General features: G+C 46.4%; 1 protein-coding gene across 1 annotated transcript; it reads right to left on the bottom strand.

The window, feature by feature from the left end:
• Positions 1–1576: 1576 nt before the first annotated feature.
• On the bottom strand, positions 1577–14016 carry NDUFA11 (NADH:ubiquinone oxidoreductase subunit A11). Its single transcript, XM_029614927.1, has 4 exons — positions 13861–14016; positions 13336–13428; positions 2641–2763; positions 1577–1856 (listed from the first exon to the last, which is right to left on the bottom strand). The coding sequence occupies exons 1-4, from the start codon at positions 13937–13939 to the stop codon at positions 1744–1746; spliced, it is 408 nt and encodes a 135-aa protein (XP_029470787.1). The 5' UTR covers positions 13940–14016; the 3' UTR covers positions 1577–1743.
• Positions 14017–14868: the final 852 nt, after the last annotated feature.

Below are 14868 nucleotides of genomic sequence, written 5' to 3'. Positions count from 1 at the left end.
CCCAATTGATACAGATGTCCCCTAGGGTTCAACTCTATCGGCCACCCTATTCAACATTTATCTGTTTGCCTGTATGCGCATTACTGGCAAATCTAGGAATGAAATTCTTCCTCTGTGCAGACGACATTCAATTCTACATCCCATTCGACAAAAAAAACAAACCCTGTCGTCTCCATCAAAATACATGAAGGAAATACAACAAAAACTCTCTCAACTGAAACTAACTCCCCCCAAAAAAATGAAATTGTGTGGTTAAGGAGAGATAACACTATAATCAAACCACCAACCCTAGACCTAGGAATTATTATTACTACTCCATCTGATCACGTACGAGACCTAAGAATACAGATCGATGAGACATTCACTTTGAAAAAGAATATAAACAGTAAACACCAAGCTGAGAATATTACACCAGCTGAAACCTCTAATAATATCCAAAATTTCCACACTGTCCTACAAACACTAATATTTTTAAACTTAGACTACTGCAACTCCCTATGACTAGGCCCACCTTCAGGCCTACTAAAACCACTACAGTTACTCCAAAATGCTACTGCTAGATTATTACCAGGGACAAGGAAATTGGACCACATCACCCCCTCGCCAACGGCACTGCACTGGCTTCCTGTACAAGCCAGAATTCATTATAAAGCATTAACTCTAATTTTCAATACCGAGTTACCCTTCAACATTACTCACCACAGACAGCCCTGAGATCACAAAACAGTGGTCTTCCAACAGTGCCTTCTACTCGGAACACACACCCAACGCAAATAAGAGGCCAAAGGTTTTCCCAGAGTCTTTATGCCAGATAACAGAAGCAAAGAATTTCAAACGTGAACTAAAACCACCGACTCTTTCAAAAAGCTTACAATTAAAATGCCAATACACTGAAAACTTCAACGTCAATATCAGAAATAATGGTAGTGAAGTGTGCAAAGTGTATAGGTAGTAGAACCAGAATCTGCATCTGCTGTAATGTTGCCTTTGAAAACGTATGAAGCAGTCCATAAATCTGCAGTCGTATTCACCAGGAATACGTATGAATATGACCTAGAACATATCTCTGCCGTGATGTTGACCTAGATGGCGAACGCTGACACGGAACGTAGTTGTTGACTAAGAATCTGAACGCTGATTTTTTCTGTAAACCGCTATGATCTTATTCTGGGACGATGGTATATATATATATATAAACACACCTAAATAAATAAAATAAAACAGTGCAAAAGTAATTCCTGCATGAACAACCAGCGGGCACAGCTTTCTCTTTCCCGTGATGCTCGCTTCAGAAAAAGGCCAGCAGCGCAATGCTTTACTCTTCACTGCTCTGCGTCTGAAGGTGCCTGGGAGTGCAAACCACAGGACCGGGCCCCGTCTCCTGCAGAGAGGGGGAATCACAGTCAGGTGCGTCAGGATGCAGGCGTCGGCATGTGACTCCAACCCTGCCAGGTACCAGCGTGCGCTACGATGAGAACTTGGGCTCAGCTTCCACTGACACTTCACCCCCCTCGCTGAACCCTCTGCTTAACTCCAAAAATTGGAAACAAGATTTTAATAAGAAAGAAAATAAAAACATATTAAACACCGTCTTTTAAGTTACCTCTCCGTATAGGTTATATTTTTAACAGATGAGTCAGAGAATAAGTTTAACCAAAAAAAAAAAAGAAAATCTTGTATTTTACAAAACAGGGGCCAGGAAAACCACGGGGCAGTTCGGGCCTGCACCGCCAGCTATCGTATTCACAGTTCAGGAGGCCCAACCAGTTTCCAGCCTTCTTTCTTCCCAATCTTTGTTAGCGCTGCCACTGTCCCCAGGGCCAGACACGCCGTGGTGCCAGTCATGTAGTTGTGCGCTGCCAACAGAGAAAAGACAACAGGGTTTTCTCGCGTCATTAAGAACAAGCAGCCTGCCCCTTACTGCTGCGTAGGCCGTGGAAACAAGATGGATGAATCGGGGCAACAAAGCAGTAGTAAATATTTAACCCTGAAATACGCTCCCGTTTCTGGAGGCCACTCCCAAGTCGGCGTCTGTTGCTTTACCCCTTCCAGCGACGGGAGGGACATGAGTGTAAGGGAAGGCGACTTGGTGCTCTAAGGCTGATGGGGCAGTGACCCCTGAAATGGTGCTCTACGGCTGCTGGGGCAACAATAGCAGGAAGCCAAGCAGCATAAGGGAAGCTGGATAAAATGCCACTACTGGACACCAATCTTCCCAAACAGCTCCTACAGTCTCTGCTTTTGCCCCTTTTCCCCCGTGTTTCCCAACCCTCTCCTGGAGGCACATCTAAACCCGGTCAGGGTTTTCAGGATATCTGGACTGAATATCCACGAGATGGATTTGCATACCCTGTGGTCTTAAGGTATGCAGATCTCCCTCATGCATATTCATTGTGGGGAAACTCGAGCGCCTGGCTGGAAGGACGTGCCTCCAGGAGAGGGCTGGGAAACACCGCTTTAAACCACATATTAACTTGAGCTCTGTCCCCCCCGGCAATCTGTTATTACAACAACGTCAACGCGGATCCCCTGGCATGCAAAGTTCAGCAGTGCCCCCCCAGTGCTTCGCTTCAGAGCTCCCCGCTCTGTTCCCCCCCGGGCAGGGAAGGCCCTGGTACACCGCAAGCACGTCGTACTTACTTCTCACCCCCATAAAAACACCCGAAGCACAGCCGCCGATGAAATAATTCAGGGGATCCTCTGGCTTCTCTCGTAGTTGGGCAGCGAGGCACGTGGTCATTCCAAATATGGCTCCCAGTGAAGCTGCACGACAAGACATAGAAAGGAAACGATACGTCAACGGATCGCTACAAGGATTACGCTACAGCAAGGAAAGAGGGAACAAAGCTCACTTTATTATTTTATTTACAAACCGGCACATTTTTCTCAAGGCTGCACAAGGTACAGACACGTACGGAAGCACGGGGAGGGGCTAAAGGAATGATTAACACAAGCAAGATACGACGCAACTGACAGGCAGCGGGCGAGAAAAGGATTCCTAAAATGGAAGGCCGCATGCAGTTACGAGGCGGAAGATCCCAGATGTAATGCAAAGTTTGAGGGAGACTAGGAAAATGCCTGGCTGCACTTTGGAAGACGAAGAGATGCCGAGTTCTTCTGGGAACGTTCCACCCGTTGCTGTTCACAAGCTTTCAGGGACAGAGAGAAGAGCGGTCTTAGAAACTAGAGATTTCACATGACAGCGAGATGTCTACCGACTTGGGCAAGAGAAAAGGCAATGGTGGTGCAAGCCTAAAAGCAATCATAGTCCCAAACAATCAACAATTAGCTTGCAGAGAAGGAGCCATGATGTTTCTGTAATTAGTCCAAAAATTAAACACAACATGGTGGCTCTACAGGAAGAGACACGAACAAAGCGTCCCCTAGCCTCCAGCACCCACTGATCCGATGTAATCTCGACCCACCTCTGATAAAAGCGAGAGAGGCGCCTCCCCATCTCCTGTTCCCGGGGGTGGGTTGGCAAAGATGCTCAGGAGTTTCCCCCACCCGAGCCCGCTCTTCGCTTGGACTGTCTGGGACAAAAGGACTGAGACCTGCCTAAAGGCCGAGGCTCTGAAAGGTCGCTCCTCTGTAGGGACATGCCTGGAAACCCTGAGACGACCCTTCACACCGCAGTGACTGCTTCTTATCCTCCAGCAATCTAGGAACCGGGAATTTGCCCCACTTACTGCCTAGCTTCTCCAACTCGCTCCCAAACAAGAGCGAGCCTTTAAAAGGCAATTTCGTAAGATCAGCTTTGGAGGTCACATCGGCCGCTCAATTTCATAGCCATAACTGACGCCTGGCTGCTATTACCAAAGCCACTCCTCTGGCCAAGATGCAGACCAAATCGCAGCCCACATCTGCTAAAAAGGCGGTGGCGGGTTCCATAACTGCTCTGGAATTCACTTCAGAGCCATCAACCACCTGAGAGAGAAGCAAACAGGAGCGAGCCACCAGGGAACAACAGGAAGCTGTCTGCAATGTCATTACCACTGCTTCAATGCTTGCTTAAGGATGACCTCAATCCTTCTGTCATGCACATCCTTCAAGACCTCTCCTCCCTCCACAGGGATAGTCGTCCGTTTAGAGACGGCACAGACAAAAATGCAGATGTTTCCTCATCACTGGATCCAGGGGGTACAGGCTCTCTAAAGTCCAACCCCCTTTAAAATTTGCCTTCGGGGCATCCCATTCAAGATCAATCAATTCTTGAACGGCCTCCATAAACGGGAAAAAACAAGAGGCTTTACGCAAAGAAACCAAAATGGGATTTCTCTTTGGCTCAAACATGGAATCTGTGCCAGGGACTCCCAGCATCTTCAGTGTCTGGGAAATCAGGGCCGGTAATTCATCTCCAAATCTGAAGCAATCCCCAGTAAGGAAATGCACGTCCACCATCTGCTGGAGACAGAGAATACTGGCAGGCTGATGTCACTACAGGGTTATATATACACTGTGATGTCAGCTTGCTCCGTCTCCATCTGCTGGTAGAGGTGCATAACCCACTGGTTCTGGATTCATTTGTCTGGATGCTAAGAAATACTGCAATAAGCAGACCCCCACTAGTAGTATTGCCAGAGAGACACGCTGCATATTAGGTTGAGCAATTACCACTTGCTGCTGCAGAGGGTTCACACTTAGCTCTTCTGGCGCCCCTGAAAGGGATGGTTCTTGCCTCACGGTGCACATGAAGGTGAACGCCCAACATGATCTGAAGCCTAGGGCTCATGTCCCTAGACCAGAGCTTTCCAAACTTTTCATGTTGGTGACACGCTTTTTAGACAAACATAATTTCGGGACACAGTAATTCAGTCTACTAGCAAACCAGAGGTTAAAGGTTAAACGAACAAAATGTATTTCAACAATTTATGTATGTTTCCTTAAATATATACATAATAAAATGTTTCACGACACAACCTATCTTGTGAAAATCTTTCATTTATATTAAAAATATATAATATTCCAAGATTAATGTTATTGTTATAATTTATGAGTAACAATAATAAAACAAAGTTATTGTGTTATTCAATTTACCTCTTTAATGAGATATATGAGCTTGATGGGATGAACACAGATTTGAATATTTGGTGTTAATAAGAAAGTCCAAAGGGTCTTCTGCGTAATTTTAAAAAGCTGGCCAGTTTCACACTATAAAATTATTTGATAGCCTCATTCAACTAATTCTATACGGCTATGAGAGTGAAGACTGGAATTTATAGGAAGGGACAGAATGTCAATATAAATCCTGCACCTCCAGTTCTGTAACTCTCTGCATCCACTAAAATTCCCCCAAACAATGAGCTTGAATGTTTCCCTTACAGCTCATCATACTAAAGATGTTTTCAAATTCTGGTGTCACCTCACAGTAACAGCAGCACAAACACCTTCCACTGCCAGGCACATTGTGAACTAAAATAAAACCTCGCAAAAAAGACACTCAAAATCTATACTGCAATCCCATCATAACGTAACAGTAATAACACCAAGGACTCTAACAACAATAACCCTACCTGTGAAAAAGCAAGGGTAAATATTACACTGGGTCCTAGAATACCAATACACCACCTACTGAGGAAACAAAACAAACCCGATTGCTATAGATCCCTATGCTAGCGAATTTCTCATCATGGTCACACACACAGAGCAGAGACAGACCCTCACCAAATACAGAATACAAAATAAAGGAGCACAAATTAGACAAAACCTGAAATGGAAACCCCAAGAAGCCAGACTCTGTGTATTAATAATGGAAAAACAGAACCACCATTCCTCATAAAACAAATAAAATCAAGAAACATAAAGCATCAGTTATAATAGTAAACCATACTAATAAAAGAATATTTTAAAACTACTGATAAATAGAATTTCTATTCATTAAAATCATATACATTTTGTACAATTTCCTAAACACCAATAAAATATTTCAAAACAGCACATATATCAAATAACACCCAATAATTAAAACTAATAAGGATTTTAAAAAGCCCCTGCTGTCCATACGTGGGAGCTCTTGATTTCCAGTCACCCTGATATTGTCAAGGATTAGGAGGTTATCCTCTCTCTCTCACACATACACTCACATGTCCATTCTCTCTCACACATACACTGTCACATACATACACATTCATGCTCTTATACCCACCATAACCTCTCACTCTCACAGACACTGACACACTCTCAGGCTCTAAGACACTCTCTCTCCCTCCACACACACACCCCCACACAAACTCTTACTCCCCTGGATTTTCTCATACACACTCTCTCTGGCTCCCTCACATACACACAAACACACCCACCCAGGCAAGCTCCCAGTCATTCTCACACACTGAAACTGACCCCCAGGCAGGCTTCCATTCAATTTCACACCACTCCCTCAGGCATGCACACATTCATTCTCACACACACATATACACCACACACAGGCCGGCACCTATTCTCACACATACAAACCCCAGGAAGACACTCATACATTCTCATACACAGACACACCCTCAGGCAGGCACACACTAAAGGCAAACCCCCTCTCTTTCTTTTGCCAGCAACCTCGGAGCCTCTCTCATTCCTCTGCTGCCACTGCTGCCGCATGGCTATTGGGGAGGCGCTGATCGCTGCTATTGGCACTGAAGCCCATTCTGCTGCCTCCTCTGTGCAGGCCCCCTGGGTTTCCACTTCCTCCATGTTGATCTCGTACATTGTGAGATCCGCCATAGAGAAAGTGCTATTCTTGCACATTACCAAAGATTACATGTGCCAATCAGTAAAAAGTAATTTCTTTTTTTTTTTACCTTTGCTGTCTGATCTTAGTTTTCTAATCGGTTGGTCACAGGCTTTTTTGTTCCACCTCCCCTTTCTTATTTTTTTGCCAATTCCTTTCATATTGTCTTTTTTTCTATTTCTTTTCTCTCCATCTATCTTCTTCCCTCAAACATTCAGTCAGGTTCTCATTCTCACATGCTTTCTCTCTCTCACACACTCACAGGCTCTCTCTCATACAATCATTCATACAGTCTCTCTCTTGCACATGCTGTCTGACTCTCACACACCCAGGCTCTCTCTCACACCCACATGTTGTCTTGCTCAAGCACAGGCTCTCACTGTCACATGCTCTCTCTCATACAATCATTCATACACACAGGCTCTCACTGTCACATGCTGTCTCTCTCACACACACACAGACTCTCTCACATGCTGTCTCTGCAAACATTCAGGTCCTCACTCCCACACACAATCGCTCAACTCACCCCACACACGCACACAATCGCTCAACTCACCCCACACACGCACACAATCGCTCAACTCACCCCACACACGCACACAATCGCTCAACTCACCCCACACACGCACACAATCGCTCAACTCACCCCACACACGCACACAATCGCTCAACTCACCCCATACACGCACACAATCGCTCAACTCAGCTCACAGACGCACTCTACGGGCCCTCAGCCGCTCTCTTACCTCTGGGCCTCCTCTTCACGGGTCGCTGCAGGATGGGCTCTGCAGCGGCCCTGATCTTCTCGGGCCGATCGCGGCGGAGACCCTGCTACCGGGCCTCCTCCTCTTCTCTCCCCGCTGCTGCTCCTCTTCTGGACGCGGCTGATGCTCCTCCCCCTTTCTGCCCTTGCGGCTCCGGCAACATTTTTCTTCCGGGGCCGCATGGGCAGGAAGGAGGAGGAGCACCTGCACGTCTCGACGTGAACTTTTTCTTCTTCGGGCCGTGGTGAGGTGAGCTCCACCACGGCCTTGCCGATCAGCGATATTTTACTGCTCAGCCGCCAGTGGGATGAGCTCCACCGGCGGCTGCATTGGCTCCCACTTGCCGGTGTGTCACGTGCACCGGGCTTGCGCGACACACCGGCACACCTCAGGCGACACACCAAAGTGTCGCAACACACACTTTGGAAAGCTCTGCCCTAGACGGTCCTATCTTCCAGCAGTCTTTGGGATTTCGATTCTCCCAAATATTTCACCAGTTTCTCTCCAACAAGCATGGCTCCCTTTAAAGGGCAATTTAAAAGGGTGGGATTGAGATGCTGAATCCACCGCCCAATTACTTAACCATAGGAGCCTCCTGGCTGCCACTCCAGAGGATAGCGCCCAAGTCGTACATAGCACCTCCCAGAAATGCTATGGTCAACTCTAAGCCAGCTGTTTTGTGTTCTCAGCGCAGTGGATCCAACACAAGGCTGCTCGGGCTACGTACCCTCCACCAATGGAGGCTGCAGAGCTATGGAATTTGTAGGAAAAGCCTGCTTCAGAATGGACTCAATCTTCCTATCCTGAGGATCCTTTAAGCCTATTTCTCCCTGTATCTTTGCTGTGCATGCCCCGCGACTTCTTGCAGTAGCATCTTTACTGCCACTGTATCGTGCATGCAGTACTGGGGGGGGGCCTGCAATGGCAACAAAAAAAAAACTTTCCACCTCTGACAAAAAAAAAGTGTGTGTGTGTGTGTGGGGGGGGGAGAAAGATAAAGGCCTCTCTCTTCTGGTTCTCATGTGTCTGCAGTTGCCGGAGACTGAGACTACTGGCAACTACCTAGGACCCTAGCTCCCTTATAGCCCAGAGTGAGGTCCTAAGAGGTACATCCTCTGTCTCTGTTGGCTATTGAGGGGGAAATCCCATATGTAAGCAATGGTCTAGCAAGAAAAAAAAAATGGCATGGTAATTGCCTTGTCACTAACACAAAACAAAATGATACCACCTACAAACAGCATCCTAGCACAACTCAATTACTAGCCAAATAGCCAAAATTCAATACATAGATGAGATTCATGTTAACTGTTCTAATGAGTTTTACTGTTGGTTAGTGCTCAGATAAGAAAGCTCACAGCTAAATGACTAATACTGTGTTTTGCCTTTTTTTTTTTTTTTTTTTTTTTAAATCATTTTCAAGTCCCTGCCAAAGCAAAAAGGCAGTACAAATAGATTTCCACACAAAGAAGAGAAGAGATAAACAGAAACAAGGTTTCTAATCTTTACCTTTAAGGAATATCCTTCGACGACGCGCGACTTAAGGAAGAGACGGTTGTAAGAACCTGATCTAGATCCAACTCCAAGGGCAGGGCAAAGATGCTTAAAGCTGAACTGCCCGAATCTGACGTCTGCCGCTGGGACACCCCCTCCCCAGGGAATTAAGAGCTCAGCCCTTATCAAAACTCCTTTTGCAGGAAAGTCAGCATGGATGGGATGTCCACCCCACCAGGGAGAAACTGATATCTGAGAGATGCCTCAAGCCTGAGACTTCAGAGAAAGAGTCCCTGCTGAAGAATTTTCCTCTCTGAGCTAACCCCTCCGCAAGGGTTAGGCCTATAAAGACAAAAAAACCAAAGCCGGGTGTACCAGGCCATGAGCGATGGCTGAACTCTGCTTCTTCCTTCTTCGCTGCTAGCTGAATAATCTGCCAGTTCTTGGAAACTTGCAATTTGCCAGATTCACTGGTGGGGGATTCCCATAAGCTACTCAGTTCAGGAAAGCTTCCAGTCGGAGCTCGCCGACTTTGGGGGGGGGGGGGGGAGAAGTCTGTTTCAGCGAGCGCAGCGAGAACGGCTAAAGACGGCGGTAAGCTCTGACCTGCCCACCAGAACAACCTGCCTGCTTTCTGGGCTAACGCTGATCTCTGAGCCTCCCCCTTGCCTGTTCAGACAAGCAACCATTAAGGGCAGGAAGTACAAGCAGGCTGACCAGCCAACCTGGACTTCCAGTCTGTTTCTAGACCGCATCCTGGACCAGATCCCTTGAGCTTGGCGAGGGGGGTGACAGAATGCACCCCAGTGCACCAGGCGTCCGTCTGATGTGCTCACAAAGCTGGAAGGATCCAGATCCATTCCTTTTGATAGATGGTGGTACCTGCCACTCAAGTTAGACCATCCCTGATGGAATGGAAGCGGGAGATGCACCCCACGGTGACCAGCAGGACAACAGACATCTGAAAGCCGCATAACAGAAGCCAGGTGCTGGTGATATTCCTACACCCTGGGGAACCTCCATGAGTTAAATCTCACACCCGAGCTAACCTGATGCTCACCTGAATCAAGACACCCCTATCCCCCCCCATCAGCAAACCCATAGACTTTCTGCGCAGCTCCCCACTCAGCCCAAGACTCAGAGGGCCCAGAGGCACCAGTCTTTTTCTTTCAGAACCTAAACCGTGAGCCCTGAGGGGTACTGGAGCGCAGCTAAACCAAGGCTTCCCCGGCGCAGCCTCTCCCGCCCACTTTTGGAGCCTGACATGCAGGGAAACGCCATCCCTGGAGTCTAAGGGAAGAGGGAGCAGTACTTTTCACTTGAGGCCCGGGAGCTTTCCCACAAGCACACCAGAATGTGCGCCCTCCGTACGTGGCTTAAACTTCAGGGCTTCATAATGCCTTTAACGTGATACCTTCTAAAAATGAGCCCTGTCCTGAATGCACTAGGTTCATACTGCCTGCGCTGCCTAGACTAGTCGTCAATCCAGAGGTAAGAGAATTGAAGTCAAGCACGTGGGGTGAGGGAGGGCCTTGACCCACACCAATAAGAATCAGATAGAAGGGGACCTGCCAAAGGCTTCTACTGTGAGACCGTCCAAGTCTCAACCAGGCCTAGCTGGAAGCCTGGAAGTCAACCTTAGGATCTCGAGACACCTGCCAGACCCTCCTGCTCAACCAGGCCCAAAGCGGAACTTGGAAGTCGCTTACCAGACGCTGTTCAGCCAATCTCAAAAGGGATTCCTGGGAGCTACGATCCAGGCCTGCTCCACTAGGGAAACAATCACATAAACTGTTGCCCTAGAAGCCAAGATCCAGTTCCACCAAGGAAAACAAGCATGCACACTGTTACCCTGGGAATAAGTGCCACCAGGGACAGGCCCAAAGGCCGGGCCCCTGGGAGCCAAGAAATCCTACTGCACCACTCCAACATGTATCTACCATCTGCTGGAGACAGAGAAATTCTAGCTAGTGCCCATGCAGCATCAGCCTCTATACACCAAGTGATGATATCACTGAGAAAGGGAATGTCCTCTGTCTCCATTACCCATTAGTCTGCACTGGACAGGATAATAAGAGTTTTTTTCTTTGCTTTAAAATTTACCAAATTTCAGATTGTATTCAGGCTTGGCATAGAAAGATGTTCATATATTTAAACTAAAAAAAGCAGAAAAAAATATATCATAAACATACATGCACCATCAAGTCCCCAAATAGTGAAAGATCCAAGGCACAATTGTTAATTCAAAACCATAAATAAAAGCATTATATACCTAGCGAAAGTCAAATATATTAATGCAATTATCAACGGGAACATAGTAATACTGAAAATGACAGCAGATAAAGACCAAAATGGCCCATCCGGTCTGCCCGGTTAAGATTCATCCTCTTTTGGTAGCTATGCATATCAAATTCTCAAATGCAACCCAACACCAACTCCTCCCTTAGATCTTCCAGCCAAACTCTCAACCCTCCTCTCATATCTGTCTCAAGCACAGCCGTCATGATCATCACACCACTGGCCTCCCCATGTTTTCTTTGAGCCCCGATGAAGTCGTGCCACCGCTGTTCTGGATTACAATTGCTGCTCTGGGCAAATTATTCGAATGTACTTCATTTGTATCCTCTTGTCACTATGGATCCTCTGAGCTTACCCAATGAAAAAGGGGGGGAAATAAAAGCAATTCAAGTGGTAGACATATTTACAGGATTCATTTTGTTCTTCAGAAACAAAAAAATACCCAGTAGGATCCAAAAAAAAAAAAAAAAAAAAAAAATATATATATATATATATATATATATATATATATATATATATATATATATATATATATATATATATATATATATATAGTTCCCCCCTGAACGAGACTACACATTTACAAAGAACATTAAGACAGAAGGTTGCCCCTACAGACAAAACTTCCTGTTGGAATTCCAGGAACGTTTTCTGCTTTACTTTGAGTAATACTATTCACATCAAGGAAGGCCCTCATTTTTTTTAACCCATACATAAATTATCACCCTTGGACTGGTTTGCTTCAAAAATAAAACAGACACTTCTGAAGGGGCTCTAGAGAAGTAGCCAAACACAGAGAGAAAGCCGAACCATCCATAGACAGCTGATCTTCTGATATTATTCTCTGGCTATCCTCCCTGCATCTAACCAATGGAAGACAACAAGTCTTGACAGGCGGATGGAACAGCCTCTTTAAGCATTCCCGAAGTTCCAATTAGATATGATTTCAATATTTCCAAAGGCAAAATCTTGGAAACTATACGGAATTTCTTGCTTAAGGATAACTGTCCTTGGAAAGTTGGAAATCCAGAATGAGGCTGAGGTTTGTTAACTTTCGTATCTGTTATGCAGATAGTAGACCTTCTAAAAAAGACATTTTTTTTTCAGTTACCTTTCATAAGAACATAAGAACATGCCATACTGGGTCAGACCAAGGGACCCATCAAGCCCAGCATCCTGCTTCCAACAGTGACCAATCCAGGCCATAAGAACCTGGCAAGTACCCAAAAACTAAGTCTATTCCATGTTACCGTTGCTAGTAATAGCAGTGGTTATTATCTAAGTCAACTTAATTAATACTGTTTTTATTGTATTGTTATTTTTAAATGTTGCAACCTGCTCTGGAACACTCGCCCGGATGAGCAGGCTATAAATGTATTTAAGTAAACTCAATATAAAACATGAGACTGGAGAGAAACCTGAAGTATTGAATAAATAAAAAATACAATCTGACACTGCAGTTTCCATCCTTCTTGTCAATTACGAGCCACACTTCATGTGTTATAATTTTAGAACACACTTTTCTATGTTTGCTTCCAGATGTACTTCTAAATACTAATAAAAGACTCAATTTAAAAAATTCAAATTAGAAAAAGACCTGTCCCCCAAGTTACAGTAGAAGGTACACTTATGGCTACCTCAATCTCCTTTAACAGCCAAAGAAATGCACTGGCCATAATTACGTAGAACCAGATTTTATTTTAAACATATCAACATGATCAATTCCTGCTGATCAGTATCTCTGTAAATCCACAAATGAAGACTGCCAAAAAAATTATGGTGGTAATAAAGCACTCCACACTAGTTCACGTAAAAAGAACTTCCAAGTGCACACTATGTTCTTGCACATATTACGAAGAAATCAAGTATCAAGAAGAAAGCATTCTTTGATACAGTGCAAGCATCATGAAGGGCATTAGCACTAAATTTGAGAGACTGAGATCAAATGAGTGAGGTTCATTCCGGTCATACAGTGCACAAAACAAACCCATTTGGAGACATTACCCACCCCAATGTAAGGCAGGGATTTTGCAAGCCTGCCTTTTTCCTCCAGGTTTTTCTTACCCATGGTCAGAGTGGCTGTCGTGGCCCTCTGAAGTCCCTCAAGAGCAGTTTTGGGCTGGAATGCAACAATATGATAGGTGACACCAATCAAACCTGCAGAGGAAAGCAATGTTTTAATGGCAATAGATAGGGTTAGTCAGTAACAACATGCAGATGGCAATTATCACAGACACCATCATCAAAGCTGATTATCTGTCCCCACGAGGCAGAAAACTGTGCAGCATTCTTGAAGGGACCTGAGGAGGTCCAAGATTTATATAGGTCTGGCAAGGAAGGGCACCAAGTGATCTTAGAAATCAAGGTAAGTCCATTTTGCCAAATGCCAATCTGCATTTTAGAGCTCCTGAATGTCAGTCAGAGGAAGGTAAACCCCCCCCCCCCCATCCCATAATACACAGCCGTCAGCTTGGGGTTCTTACTGCTTTCCAGACCAAGGAATGAAAGGCCAGGCCCGGGCTGTGGCCAAAATAAAGGCTCAAAAGCCGAGCCCGAGTACGGGAAGAGCCCGCTCCCTCTTTAACGCACCAAGCCCGGCTCCCAGTTTGCTGAGGATCCAGGTCTTGGTAAAGCAGTCGCTGCCATCCTCTGCGTCCCAGTAACTCATGTCTGCAAGCAAGGGCAAGCAGCCGGACACTACCCGACCTCGCGAGACCTGGAGCGAGAGCACGGCTTAAGTCTGCCTGCCTGACTCCGCGAGCGTCGCCGGGAGATGGAGTCCTGCCACCAAATCTCGCGAGACCTGGAGCGAGAGCACGGCTTAAGTCTGCCCGCCTGACTCCGCCAGCGTCGCCGGGAGATGGAGTCCTGCCACCAAATCTCGCGGGTGTGGCAGGAGCCCGAGAGCCGGCGCTCGCGAGAGCTTCCCGAGGCTTCCACAAGACGTCCCGGCGCGCGACTCGGCCACGTGGAGCTTTTGCTATCTGGAAGCTCAGCAGCTGTGAGGAGGCAAAAACAGCCGTTCTCGCCGACATATGCAGACAGTGCACTTCCACCTCCCTCCCCCTAACCCTAAGGAGGAGTTACAATAGTGTACACCAGATTGAACTCCATGGGGCAGAGGCTGTCACTTACTGCCTATGGCGAATAGCGCTTGCTAAATGGTAAATGGCACTTCCCCTTCCAACTATTCCCGCTGTCGCTTGCACGTAGATTTCATCCTGTGCCATCACACCGGGCCAGTGCTAACGGGTGGGTTCTGGCCCCGGATCCCACAGACTTTATTACCATAGCACGTTTCCATTTAAAGGGAAGTTCCTGAACATCCCAGATCAGTCCAGACAAATGGTTTTATTCATCCCTACCAGCAGATGGAGGCAGAGGACAAACGTTTGGGCACTGCCACATATATGAGAGCCACCTGCAGCCCCTCAGGATTTCTCTAACTCCAGCACATGGGGGGGGCAGCACTGAGAAATCCCAGCGGACTCTGCCTCCCCTGCTGCTACAGCAGGATTTTGGGAGGCTCTAGTGCTGTTTGGACCCAGGCCCTTGCTCTTCGCAGGAGATCGAGTCCGGTTACGGTGGGCTTTATAG

The sequence above is a fragment of the Rhinatrema bivittatum genome, chromosome 8 (genome assembly GCF_901001135.1).
Source record: "Rhinatrema bivittatum chromosome 8, aRhiBiv1.1, whole genome shotgun sequence".
Lineage (NCBI taxonomy): Eukaryota > Metazoa > Chordata > Amphibia > Gymnophiona > Rhinatrematidae > Rhinatrema > Rhinatrema bivittatum.
The sequence above is the reverse complement of the archived record's forward strand: the minus strand, read 5'-3'. Positions and strand labels throughout refer to the sequence as shown.